Genomic DNA, 14,498 nt, shown 5'->3' with positions numbered 1-14,498 from the left:
TAAAAGAAGGTTGCTGTATCATAAATGAAGCATGCCTCAGTGGAGCCTCAGAATCTCTCTTCATCCATAATGACACACACTTAGAGACTAAATCCACCCATAGGGCCAAATATCTATCCTAATTATCTTAGGACTCTGTATTCTGAATCCACACAGGAAACTCCCAACCACTACAAAGACTCATGGCTTCTACTCTTGTCACATTTCACCTCTGCACTCACGAGCTGTGTGACCCTAAGCAAATTCCTCCACCTCTCTGAAACTCAATATCCTCATTGAAAACCGGGGAAGATATTAGTGTACTATACCTATACCTACAGGTATAGGGGGAGCCCTAGGAATTTTTCATTTCAGGTGCAGCATATGTCTATTCCTCACAGCACACTGATGAGCTGCCATTGATGCCTCCAGCCAAAGACCATCAGGAGCACACCTGTGGATGAACAAGTTGGTTTAATTGTTCATTGTGGTGAGGGAGAAAACTCACCATAGAGAATCATGGGCATCTCAGTAAGAGGGTGCTGGAACCAAAGAGCAGAACAAGCAGGAAATATTAATTAATAATTATGGGGTACACTGGGCAAATCCAATCCACAGGTCTGGCCATTGTCAGGAAAGACAGACTTGATTCCAGACATAGGCAGGTGCTAGAGCCCACAGTGCAATTTCTTCTCTCTCAGAGAAGTCTCATCTCTTGTCTTTTTTTTTTTTAATTGGCTCCACACCTGACATGGAGCCCAACATGGGGCTTAAATTCCGACCCTGAGATTAAGACCTGAACTTCAATCAAGAGCCGGATGCTTAACCCACTGAGCCACCCATGAGCCCACAGATCTGCTTCTGAAGACTTTACAGCTGGTTGGTTCTGACTCATCCAGATTATCTAGGAAGACCTCTCTTTCCTAATCAACTGATTATGGATTGTAATCACATCTCCAAAATATTTTCAGAGCCACGCCCCATTAATATTTGATTTATTAACTGAGGACTAGAGCCTAACCAACACATAAAACTGACAGTTTAACTACTATAGGGTTTGGGCTTGTGTTAGGTGATTTTGAAGAGGATTTAAGAGAGAGGGACTCTGCTCTTAGTTGGATTGTCAGGAAGTAGAGGGAATAATAGGATGGAATAATTCTACAGTTGGGCATCTTAATAAATCTTACCTAGAATAAGGAAGACCAGGCTGAGGCTAAAGCTCTAACTGGTACTGAAGCAGAAGACAATTGTATCATCTAGGAAAGAGGGATGCTTGGTCATTTTTGTGGCTTTGACAATCTTTGTGTTTTGTCTGTGTTCAGGCATGGTTACTGAGTGGCCTTGTCCTCTGTCTTGATCCGTCATGGTCACTGAGTGGCTGTCTGACACTGCTGTCCTATGACATTGTTTATGTTCACCAGGAAAACACCAGAGCCTGGCTGTGAGTTGCAGACCAGCTCCTGGCAACACCAAGACCTGCTTAATAGTACAAGGTGGCTGCTAGATGCCAGGGCTTTTCCTGTCTCACTCTTCCTACAGTCTTTATCATCATGAGGTATGGCAGTGTGCCAAGAAACAGAAGGACATCAGACAGGGACAGAGAGATTGACTCTAAGTGGAACCTCCCCACACTCCCACCCCCATTAACTTGTAGTTTCTAAAACACACAGAAAATCAATTCTTCAGGAAAACAAAAAAATATGTCTCCCTCTAATGACTGCCCTTGACATTAACTCAATTTCTAGTCCCTTACAAATATCTGGAATTTGTGGCAGGATAAAGAATATGAAAAGATCCAGGAGGTTCTGGAAAGGAAACTAATTTCTAAGTCACAGCAATTCCCCTCACTCTGCCCATTTGATCTGAATTCTTCATTACAAAAAGAATTGAAAAACTAAAAATCATAGAATGAGGCATCCCAAACTGTCTTTAATGTAATCAGTGTCCCCTAATTGCCTAAAACACAGAGCACAACAGCATTTACTGTAGGCAGCATTCATGACATTATGACATCTCTTTTTTTTTTTTTTAATTTAACACACTGAGAGAGAGCAAGAGAAGGAACCCCGGGGTGGGGGGGGTGGAGAAGCAGGCTTCCTCCTGAGCAGGGAGCCCAACCCAGGACCCTGGATTCATTACCTGAATCAAAGGCAAATACTTAACAACTGAACAACCCAGGTGTCCCAACATTATGATTTCTTTTATTGCTCCAGATGCAAATACTGGACATTTTGAGAACATGAGAACTTAAGTCAACTGGATTTACATAAGTAGAAAGGCAAAGGTATTCCTTGACCACCACCAACAATACTTTAGGTAGGTGAATCTACTCAAATTGTGGAGAATGTTTTATGCACTATGGAAGCAAAAAAGAAAAGCAATGAACCCACATATGGAAGCCAGGAAAGGGGAAGGAGTTAGGAATTGCCAGGAAGGAGAATCAATTTATGGAAGAATTTCTGGGAGTTGTCACCCAGAATATCCTGAAGAACACCATGTAAGGGATGATGTTACCGGTACACAAGGCTAATCAGAAATTTCCACCCCTCTTGCCACCAGCAAAAATACACTCCCATAAGAAGATTCTAATTTAATATCCTCCCTCCTTTTCTAAATAATTTCCCCAGGTCTATCCTGAATGGAGGCAACATCACAAGGGAATTTCCCAATCCCTTCAACTTTCTTTGTACAAACTCTTCAAGTGGCAACAGAGGTGTCATCATATAGGGGATTTTTCTGATTGGCCAGAATCTGACCTAGCAGAGCGTGGTTTGGGTGTCTTTAGATTCCCTTCTCATTTGGGTCCTCACCATTGCTCTGTCACTCAGAACAGCAACTTCAGAAACCACATGGAGAAAAGGATGAACAGAGTTCTGATTCTGGGGACCCTCACTCTGACCACCATGATGGGTCCCTCTGGTGGTGAAGACATTGTGGGTGAGTGCACAGCTGAGGGATGTAATTACTATATTTGGGAAATGGAATTGGAAGAGATAAAAATAGAGATTGGCATAGAAATAGTAGAGAATTTCAAAGGTGTTCTCAATATTAAACAGGTCTAAAAATTATGGTCATTCCTTCCTCCAGGAAACTGGGGAACAAACTGGAAAACAAACCAACCCATTCTCTTTGCTACCTGTGCTGTTGCAGAGTTCATCAAGGACATTATTCCTTTCTGCTATCAGATCCAGTGAATATAGCCTGCAGGGCTCAATGGCATTCATTTATGATTTCCCCAAAGATTAGAAATGTTTCCATGAGTAGATGTTTTGTTACTAAAAATTCATGAACTATTGTTCCCAAATGTCTCTGAACAACATTGAAGCTTTTTATGTTTCTTCTTAGTCTCACTTGGAGTAGGGTTCCATGAATTATGTATACTACGTAGATATAGACAAGGGTGTCCTCTTCTTTATCTCAGATTTGCACACATTTTCATTCTGGAAACTGGCATGGGGGGATTAGGCAAACAATTCCATCTGAATACCTGTAGACAAGTCATTCTTCCACATGACCTCATATATGTCACTTCACAAATAATCAAGTAAAAAATGTATTTAGAAATGCTTTTCCTATAATGAAGAAATAGAAATGTCAATGATCATTCCTGTTTCTTAATTGTTACTATTACAGGTGTGGTTTGGTATTTTTTATTTTAATTCCAGGATATATTTTAGTTTCATATGTACAATATAGTGACTCAATGGTTCCATATATATTCAGTGCTCATCAAGATAAGCGTACTCTTAATCCCCTTCACTTGTTTCACCCATCCCCCCACCCACCTGACCCCTGGTAACCATCAGTTTGTTCTTTGTAGTTAAGATTCTCGTTTGTTTTGTTTTGTTTTTTGGTCTTTTTTTCTTTGTTCATTAGTTTTATTTCTTAAATTCTACATATGAATGAAATCAGATAGTAGTTGTCTTTTTCTGGCTGACTTACTTCACTTAACATTATGGCCTCTAGATCTATCCATGTTGTTACAAAGGCAAGATTTTATTATTTTTATGATTGAATATTATACCATTATAGATAGATAGAGGTTAGATAGGTAGATAATGGATGATAGATAGATAGATAACTGATTGATAGATAGACACTGTATCTTCTTTATCCATTCATCTATCCATTCTTTATCCACCCATCCATCCACCTGATGGACACTTGGGCTATCCATAATTTTTATCTTTAACAAAGTAGAGAATATCTTTATTTTTATTTAAAAATTGAGAAATTTATTATTAAAAACTCCATTATTTAAATTATGTTATCCTTAAATTGTCAACTCAAATTACCTATTCTTCATTCTAGCTAATGGATACCCCTTCAGAGGAAAACTGGACAAGCACACACTAATTATTTAATCACTCCAGCTCTTCTACCTTCACTGTCCACATTTTCACACCTTCTTTTCATGAATTACTTTATCATCCTTTCCTTCCAGGATCTATTCCAGCCCTATACTTGTTGTTTAATTTTTTTGGATTTATTTATTTATTTAAGAGAGAGAGAGATTGAGAGAGAGAGTGAGCCTGTGAGTGGGAACAGGTAGAGAAAGAAAATCTCAAGCAAATTCCCCAGTGAGCATAGAACCCAAGGTGGGGCTTGGTCCCACAACCCTGCGATGATGACCTGAGCTGAAGCCAGAGGTAGCTCTTAACAGACTGAGCCACACAGCTTCCTTCTGTCTTATTGACCCAGAAAGTTCATTTATAATAACCAAAGTAGAAAAAACAAATTAAGTAAAATGACGCATGCTCTAATTTTCACCAACATTGTTACCATGACTACTCCCATTCTAATTTCATTCAGTGGTTTCACTTGCTTCTCCAGAGAACTTCTAATTTCCTTTCTTCAGTGTTACACCAGAGTACCCCGGCCAGGCTCAACTTATCCATTAGATACAGGTAGGGCAGTATCAAGGGTATGTCTTGCTTGTAGGGCACCTGTGAAAATGTTCTAATTTCTTTTAAATTTGAAAGAAAAAAAATGAACATTTAGAGTAGAGGAATACATTTTAATTTTTTTTAAAGATTTTATTTATTTATTTGTCAGAGAGAGAGGGAGAGAGAGTGAGCACAGGCAGACAGAGAGGCAGGCAGAGGCAGAAGGAGAAGCAGGCTCCCTGCTGAGCAAGGAGCCCGATGTGGGACTCGATCCCAGGACGCTGGGACCATGACCTGAGCCGAAGGCAGCTGCTTAACCAACTGAGCCACCCAGGTGTCCCTACATTTTAATTTTTAATTAAGTTTGCATTATATTTGTCTTTGGACCAATGCAATCACAAAATATGATTTTCAATATTTTAATGGAGAAAGGGGCCCATGAAAGCAACAGTGTTTAAGCTCGCAAGTCATAATACACCCTTGGTTACTACTGATTACTTCCATATTATTCTGCTACTTCTGTGTCTATCAGTCTCCACTCCCCACAACTTTCTCTGATCCTCAAGAATAGCAATTGACATTCAATACACACATTTGAGCACACATGAGGTAACTTTTGAGGATTCAAAGATGAAAGTACATACTATCTGCCCCCTGGTGCAGGAAAGCAGAAGGACCATTGCTGTCCAGGACCATGGACTCAGTTGGGACTGAAACTACAAAAGTGGACTGGTTCCAGTTGGCCTAGCAGTGTAATGTTCATCAACGGTTGACAATTCAGGACAAGTATCAGATGAAAACAATAATTGCATATATTCTCGTTTAAAAAAGGAGTCAAGGATAAAGTATAGAGGATAAAGAGGCTTTGGTGGAGGGTCTTTTAAGTAATCAACCAAGGAGGTCAAAGAGAGTGAGCTGGATGAGGTATAGATAAATTTGGAGAGCAAGACACTGGGATGAAGGTGCTGGAGGGTATAATGTGATCAAAAACATGTTCAATGAGAGAACTTAGCTAAAATTTTGGTAACTAAGCAGGAACGTGGAGAAGGAATTGGAGGTGTCCAGGAAATCTGTAAAGAGAACTTTGTTTCAAGGAGAAAGACCCCAGCAAAGACCAAGGAACATGAATGAATAACAAACTTTGGTTTGGCTGCTGAGGTATTGCAGAGGAAGTGGGACCATAAGACTGCTGCTGTTCCCTTCCAGGTCTCACCACAGCTTCCTATCTTTGTTCCCGCACTCACTTGGCTCTACTCACTTTGGCTCTTATTTCAAGGAGCAATAAGCTCCTTGAAAACCATACTGACTGGTGTTTTACTCCCTGCTCCTCATGATGTCTGACATCTTGCTGATGTTCTGTAAATGAGGAGGAACATAAAGAGGAAGTGTTTAAAACAACAACAACAACAACAACAATGCATATTTCTTCACAAAACTGTCCAGTTAGTCTCACTGAGTGGAGTCCTACTTCTGCCATTCTACTTTGGCTTCCTCACACAAGGACATTGTCCATTTGAGGGAAAGGGCCATAGTTTGCCTGGAATCCTAAACAGATAGAAATGTTGAGTCAGAATTATGAGAGAAGTTTAGTAACCTCCTCAAAGGAAAAAAAGGGGGGGTGGGAGGAGTTGGGAGTGAAAAAAAAAATCTAATAAAGCTTACACTTTGTGTTTATGATGAAATCAAGTGTTCTTCTCTGAGGATTACTATTGTTAAAACAGTGACCTTAGAAGCATTGTTTATTTTGTATATACTTTGTAATATTGTCATACAATTTCTTTTACCCTATAATAGTTAAGAAACTCTTTTAAAATAATATGGTTCTGTGTGCTTTTCTTTGGAAAAATAAGAAGTAGAAGGAGGAACAGAAAGAGAGGGGGGAGTAGGAGGAAGGAAGGAAGGAAGGAAAGAAGGAAGGAATGATGGAGAAAATGTTCTGCTCTGAACCAGTCCTGCAGGGAGGGGAATCAAAATGCATGTGTTATTAACTCATGAAAGAATTAAGAAACAGATAAAACTTATGAAGCTGAGGGAAAGAAAGTGAATTTCTGAGAAAGGAAGATAGGCTGTGATAATTTATTCATCCCTTCATTCATTTTATTATAATATTTATTATAAACCTACTGAGTGTACCAGGTGGTAACTAGGTACACAGGGAATAGCAGTAACAAGGCTGTTGTAATTCTGCTCTTGTGGAGCCTACATGACACTGGAAAAGCAGACTTTATTCTAACTGGACAATTACCAACACTGAGAGAGAGGGAGCAAAGGTGGTGCTGGGAAATATGCCTAAGGACTATGCCAAAGATGAAGCCCACTATATTTGAAAGCCAGTTTGTTCTGTCACTTGGTTTAATAAGGCTCTTTTCTCCCTGTTTTCTACTTCCTGCTCCTCGCCCTTACTGACCAACAGATCACGTTGCTTCCTATGGCATAAATGTCTACCAGTCTTATGGTCCCTCTGGCCAGTTCACCCATGAATTTGATGGAGATGAGGAATTCTATGTGGACTTGGAGAAGAAGGAAACTGTCTGGCGGCTACCTATGTTTAGTACATTTGGAAGTTTTGACCCACAAGGTGCACTGAGAAACTTGGCAATAGCAAAACAAAACTTGAACATCCTGATTAAACTCTACAACTATACTGCTGCTACCAATGGTAAGTGTCCACCACTCTGCCTCTCTTTACTAAATCTATCCCTACATTTCAGGTCTCTTTCCCTTTCTCCCTATGATAGATACACTTGACTGCTCTCCAAGGATCTTTCCCCAGATCTTCTCATAGTAATTACTGAACACTCATTATCTACTATCTCAAAACTGAAATATTGTCATGTAATACAAGGACCCTAACTTCTTGTACTCCTTGAACCCCTCAAAGAGAAGTCCTAGAGATCTGACACTTTAGTAAGCATGCCCACAGGGGGAAGAGCACAGGGATAAAATACAGGCAGTGTGTAGATAGCATTTCCCAAGTAGAAGGTAAGTAAGAATTCTTCTACCATCAGATGGGGAACTGTTGACGGGCTCTTGCAGGACACAGTGCAGAACCTGAGGGCAGAGCTCTTTGCAATCCATATCAGTGCTTCTTCCTCACCACAGAGGTTCCTGAGATGGCTCTGTTTCCCAAGTCTCCTGTGAGTCTGGGTCAGCCCAACACCCTCATCTGTCTTGTGGACAACATCTTTCCTCCTGTGATCAATGTCACATGGTTGAAGAACAGGCACTCAGTCACAGAAGGTGTTTCTGAAACCAGCTTCCTCGCCAAGAAGGATCATTCCTTCCTAAAGTTCAGTTACCTCACCTTCCTCCCTTCTGCTGATGATATTTATGACTGCAAGGTGGAGCACTGGGGCCTGGACGAACCACTTCTGAAACACTGGGGTATGTATGAATTCCACCCCCTTGGCACCTTCTTTCTCTATCAAGTTCAGAATATCCTGCCTCTGAGCCTGTAAATCTCATGTTTTCTATACCTTAAAGGTTTCAAATAATAGACTTTACCCTCTTCCTTAACCATGGTGCCCTAAGTCCCCATAGAACAAAAACCATCCCTCCTGCTCCATCCCACACACATATACATGAACCAACACTCTGTCGTCTGACATCCACAACCTCGTTTTCACAGAACCTGAAATTCCAGCCCCTATGTCAGAGCTGACAGAGACTGTGGTCTGTGCCCTGGGGTTGTCTATGGGCCTTGTGGGCATCGTGGTGGGCACCGTCTTCATTATCCAAGGGCTGCACTCAAGCGGTGCTTCCAGACATCAAGGACCCTTGTGAGCCACACCCTAGAAAGGAAGGTAAGCGTTCGGATTTGTCAAAGCTGAGAGCTGGAGACACAGCACAGGAGGAAGGAAACTGGGAGGAATTTGTGGACACAGATACGGTTGAAAGGTTGTAGGAGTCTGGGGGAGGGCATAATGACAGCACAGGAGCACCCTAGGATCAACCATCCTATGTCTGTCCTATTGCAGGAGCACCGCATGTCCGCCGACCAGAGCAGAAGATTGGACTTGATAGGTGACCTGGCACTATTGCCTGGTCTAGCTCACTGTATTCCTTCTCTCTCCAATGCTCCTCCTCTCACCTCCTTTCTGGAACTTAAGGTCCTCCTATATCCTCTGAGAGCTCACATACCCTTTGGAATTCTGTCCCTTGAATGCCTGATTTTTTTTTCTTTTCTCAGTTGTTACCTACAGTGAGCTATCTGGGATATTCCACCCAGTTCCCTGATTCTTTGTAACTCTGATCCATTATTCCCATGGAAATAATAAATTTCCCTTTATGAGATCTTTTAGTAAAACTTTCCTGTCTTTCATCTCATGGCTGACTAGAGCTGTGGCCCCTTATGCCTCAGGTCCACTTAATCTCACTTTCCAGTTTATTTTCATGGCCAGTTACACAGGATCAAGCAAGTATAGACTGATAATATTTTTTTTTCAATTTATTTATTTTCAGAAAAACATTATTCATTATTTTTGCACCACACCCAGTGCTCCATGCAAGCCGTGCCCTCTATAATACTCACCACCTGGTATCCCAACCTCCCACCCCCCCGCCACTTCAAACCCCTCAGATTGTTTTTCAGAGTCCATAGTCTCTCATGGTTCATCTCCCCTTCCAATTTACCCAAATTCCCTTCTCCTCTCTAACGCCCCTTGTCCTCCATGCTATTTGTTGTGCTCCACAAATAAGTGAAACCATATGAAAATTGACTCTCTCTGCTTGACTTATTTCACTCAGCATAATCTCTTCCAATCCCGTCCATGCTGCTACAAAAGTTGGGTATTCATCCTTTCTGATGGAGGCATAATACTCCGTAGTGTATATGGACCATATCTTCCTTATCCATTCGTCCGTTGAAGGGCATCTTGGTTCTTTCCATAGTTTGGCGACTGTGGCCATTGCTGCTATAAACATTGGGGTACAGATGGCCCTTCTTTTCACGACATCTGTGTCTTTGGGGTAAATACCCAGGAGTGCAATTGCAGGGTCATAGGGAAGCTCTATTTTTAATTTCTTGAGGAATCTCCACACTGTTCTCCAAAGAGGCTGCACCAACTTGCATTCCCACCAACAGTGGAAGAGGGTTCCCCTTTCTCCACATCCTCTCCAACACATGTTGTTTCCTGTTTTGTTAATTTTGGCCATTCTAACTGGTGTAAGGTGATATCTCAATGTGGTTTTAATTTGAATCTCCCTGAGGGCTAATGATGATGAACATTTTTTCATGTGTCTGTTAGCCATTTGTATGTCTTGATTGGAGAAGTTAGACTGATAATATTTTGATATTATAGCTAATGTTAATATTCTCTCTTCCTGATTATGCTGAGTGAAATAAGTCAAGCAGAGAGAATCAACTATCATATGGTTTCACTTATTTGTGGAGCATAACAATAGCATGGAGGACATGGGGAGATAGAGAGGAGAAGGGAGTTGAGGGAAATTGGAAGGGGAGGTGAACCATGAGAGACTATGGACTCTGAAAAACAATCTGAGGGTTTTGAAGGGGTGGGGGGTGGGAGGTCAGGGTACCAGGTGGTGGGTATTATAGAGGGCATGGATTGCATGGAGCACTGGGTATGGTGCAAAAACAATGAATAATGCTAAATAATAAATAATGAATAATGTTGTGCTGAAAATAAAAAATAAATAAATTTTAAAAAGTCATTATATTTTAGATTTTTCTAATAAAATATTCATCAAGAACATGATATGATATGTAAGATAACTTCAGAATAATCCAGGATATGTGTAAGATTAAGTATGTGGGTTTACAAAATTATCCATTAATTAGTAATTATTAAAGTCATATTGCATGGCACTATTGTCTTCACTACTATATATGGTTGAAATTTTCCATAACACAAAATTTTTCAAGAGTATTCCAAGAAAGACAAAAAATAATAATAATAATACACAGAGAGACTTTCTTTTGAAGTTACTTTGGTTTTGAAGGTTTCCCTTATTTTTTCCCAGTTAGGAAAATGTGAGAAACCAAATCCTCCTCCAGACCACTGACCTCCCAGAAATGTAACACAAAAGAATATGTATGTCACAAGAAATAAGAGTAAAGGAAACCAAAGTAATGTTCACTATATTATTGGCTGACCTAAGCCCCAAATTTGTTAATATATACACTAATTTAATTAATAATGCAAAAATAAAAATGGTCATTGAATACCAGTGTTGTGATACGTACCATGCTATGTTCTGTGTGTATTAAAATAATGTAAAAGTAGATATATTCATTGTTTTCACAGAATTTACATTTCAGTGGGAAGAAATATGCATATATAAAATCCCACTAGTGTATAATTATAAACTGTAAGAATTCATAAAGGAAAAGAACAAGGTAACATGAGACTAATGGACAAAAGACAAGCATAATTTGGTGGAGGTTAGAGAAGGTTTGAATAAATACCTGGGATGAAATAGATATTGTATAGTATGTAAAGCAAAAAACTAATAATAATCCAATTAAATAAAAATAATGGACTTGAACTATACTTTGGACCAAATAGAACCAATAAACATGTTAGTGATCTAAATAACATTTTTCCAAGAAAGGCATTCAAATGTCCAACTGGTACATGAAAAAGAGTTCAACATAATTAATAATTAGAGAAATGCAAATCAAACCCACAATGAGATATCACCTCACACTCGTCAGAATGGCTATCATCAAGAAAGTAAGAAATAACAAGTGTTGACAGGGATATGGAGATAAAGGAACCATTATGTACTGTTGGTGGAAATGTAAATTGGCTCAACCCTATAATATGGAGGTTCCTCAAAAAATTGAGATATCTGCAGCTTCATATCCATTGCAACTTCATTTATAATAACCAAGACATGGAAACAATTTAAATGTCCACCAGTGATGAAGGGCTAAAGCAAATGTTACACACACACACATACACACATATACACACCACACAACTGAATACCTCTCAGCCATAAGAAAGAATGAAATCTTGCCATTTGTGACAACATGGATAGACCTTAAATGTATTATGCTAAATGAAATAATACATAGAAAGAAAGACAAATACTGTATATTTTCACTTATATATGAAATCTAAAAAATAAAACAAATGAAAAAACAAAACCAGACTCCTAGATACAGAGAAAAGACTGATGGTTGCCAGAGGAGAAGGGGGTTGGTTGGTGAGCAAAATGGGTGAAATTGTCAAGAGGAATAAATTTCCAGTTATAAAATAAATAAATTATGAGGATATAGTGTCCAGCACAGGGACTATAGACAGTAATACTGTATTCTTTGTATGGTGACATGTGGTAACTAGACTTATTACACTGATCATTTCATAATGTATGTAAATGTTGAATTACTATATTGTACACCTGAAACACATATAGTATCATAAGTCAGTTATATCTGAATTAATTTTTTATGGTGACAGATGTTAACTAGTCTCATTGTAGTGATCATTTCACAAAATATACAAATATTACATCATGTTGTACTCCTGAAAATAATATAATGCTATATCAATTATATCTCAAGAAAAAAGAATGACTGTTTTAACTTTGAAGAAAATGTCTTGGCAACAATTTTTTGGATATAAAACCAAATGCACTAGTAGCAAAAGCAAAAATAAACAAGTGGGACTACATAAAATTTTAAAACTTCTGCACAGCCAATCAGCCAAATGCAAAGGCAACCTATGGAATGTGAAAAAAACATTTGTAAACCATCTATCTGACAAGAGGTTGATGTAAGGTTACCCATACAAATCAAGAACAAGGAAAACAAACTGATTTAAAAGTGGGCAGAGGAGAACTTCCAGGGAAGAGGGCAGAGTAGGAGAATCTTAGGCTCACCTCATCCCATGGATACAACTAAATTACATCCACATCATTGTAAATAACCCAGAAAATCACGTGGAGCCTGGCAGAAAAGACTCTCCACAGAAAAATGAAAGATACCACATCCAAGAAACAAAGAAGTGCAAAGATGCTGTTGGGAACTAAATGGAAACACAGGACTATCCACAGGAGGAGGGATGCTGTGGGCCCCAAGAGGGGAGATAAGCAGACCCTTCATACCCGGCACTCTAGGCACATGGAACCCACACAGGGAAGACAAATCCCCATAACATTTGACTTTAAAAACCAAAATGACACAATTTTGCAAGTTCTTATAATCAGTAAAGCTTAACACCTAGAACTTTAAAAATCAGCAGGCATGGCTCCTGGGGAGCCAGAGGGCAATAGGAAACTGGGTCCTTGTCCTTAAAGAGACAATACAGCACACAACCCTGTGAAGATACAGCATGCAAGCAGCAGTTTGAAAACAGCCTGGGGTATACGGAGGGATTTTTCTTTACTAATCACAGACCAGGTGCTGGAGTGGCAGGGATGTTGGGGAGACTTCTTCAAGAACAAAAGAGCTAATGGTTCCCATTTCCATCTCTTATCCTTCATACTAGACACACAGACACCCGTTAGAACCAGAGTAACAACAAACTTGCTACCTAACTTGCTAACCATGTGCCCCACCTCCACATTCTCTTATGGATGCAACCCTTCAACCAGACCTCATCATCAGGATCCCTCCACATCAGACACATACAAACTTTGATAACACCTCATACCCTGTCCCACCTTCTCCTGTGGACCTACCCCTTGCAGGTAAGGAGAACCTTCATAGATGACTGACCTGAAAGACAGAGCAGACAAAACACAACAGAAAACAGACAGCACACACCAGAAACACTCCCTGAATTGGCAGGCCCTGAACACAATATGACCTCTTCATGAAGCCATTATTCTCAGAAGCAGGAAATACATTAGACTATTCTAACACAGAGAAGAAGAAGAAGAAGGAAGAGGCCTAGACAAAGTGCCAAGACAGAGGAAATCATCCCAAATGAAATACCAAGATAAAGTCATGATCAGAGATCTAAGTGAAACAGGTATAATTAATATGTCTTGTGGAGAATTTAAGGCAACAATCCTAAGGATACTTGCTGGACTTGAGAAAAGAATGGAAGACTTCAGGGAGGCCCTTACCACAGAGATAAAAGAGTTAAAAAGGAATCAGTCAGGAATGAAAAATGCAGTAACTGAAATTGGGAACAGGATGAATGCAGTAAACACAAGGCTGAAAGAAGTAGAGGAACAAATACAAGATATAGAACACAAATAAATGGAATATAATGAAGCTGAACAAAAGAGAGAAAAAAAATATTATGGAACACAAGAACAGACTTAGGGAACTTAAGGAACTTCATGACTCTATAAAATGCAATAACACTAAGATTACAGAAGTCCCAAAAGAAGAGAGAAGAGGGGGGAGAAAAATTTTTCGAGGACATATTAGCTAAAAACTTCCCTATAATCTGGGGAATAAATAATCTGGGTAAGGAAACAGACATCTACATCCAGGAAGCACAGAGAACTCCCATCAAAATCAACAAAAGCTTTTGATTTTGATGAAGTCCCAAAAGTTTATTTTCGCTTTTGTTTCCTTTGCCTTTGGAGATGTATCTTGAAAGAAGTTGCTGTGGCTGATATCGAAGAGATTACTGCCTATGCTCCCCTCTAGGATTCTGATGGATTCCTGTCTCACGTTGAGGTCTTTTATCCATTTTGAGTTTATCTTTG

The 14,498-nt window shown here is 39.6% G+C and overlaps 2 protein-coding genes across 3 annotated transcripts in view; one reads left to right on the top strand and one right to left on the bottom strand.

Moving 5' to 3' along the window:
• The window catches only part of LOC122911212 (HLA class II histocompatibility antigen, DQ beta 1 chain), a 122,805-nt gene that overhangs the window by 89,370 nt on the left and 18,937 nt on the right, over window positions 1–14,498 (bottom strand). The gene's annotated exons all lie outside the window — the stretch shown is intronic.
• LOC122911237 (HLA class II histocompatibility antigen, DQ alpha 2 chain-like) lies at window positions 2,790–9,001 on the top strand. Its single transcript, XM_044255731.1, has 5 exons — window positions 2,790–2,916; window positions 7,279–7,524; window positions 7,968–8,249; window positions 8,494–8,668; window positions 8,843–9,001. Exons 1-4 carry the CDS (start codon window positions 2,829–2,831, stop codon window positions 8,646–8,648), a joined length of 771 nt encoding a protein of 256 aa, XP_044111666.1. The 5' UTR covers window positions 2,790–2,828; the 3' UTR covers window positions 8,649–8,668; window positions 8,843–9,001.

This window comes from Neovison vison, chromosome 1 (assembly GCF_020171115.1).
Source record: "Neovison vison isolate M4711 chromosome 1, ASM_NN_V1, whole genome shotgun sequence".
In the NCBI taxonomy this organism is placed as follows: domain Eukaryota; kingdom Metazoa; phylum Chordata; class Mammalia; order Carnivora; family Mustelidae; genus Neogale; species Neogale vison.
The sequence above is the reverse complement of the archived record's forward strand: the minus strand, read 5'-3'. Positions and strand labels throughout refer to the sequence as shown.

Excerpts from the sequence above, each read along its gene's own strand:
- LOC122911237 (XM_044255731.1), top strand. The coding sequence starts at position 2,829 with ATGGAGAAAAGGATGAACAGAGTTCTGATTCTGGGGACCCTCACTCTG. Across the intron at positions 2,917-7,278 it reads TGGTGGTGAAGACATTGTGG|ATCACGTTGCTTCCTATGGC; the intron begins GTGAGTGCACAG and ends ACTGACCAACAG. Across the intron at positions 8,250-8,493 it reads ACCACTTCTGAAACACTGGG|AACCTGAAATTCCAGCCCCT; the intron begins GTATGTATGAAT and ends TCGTTTTCACAG.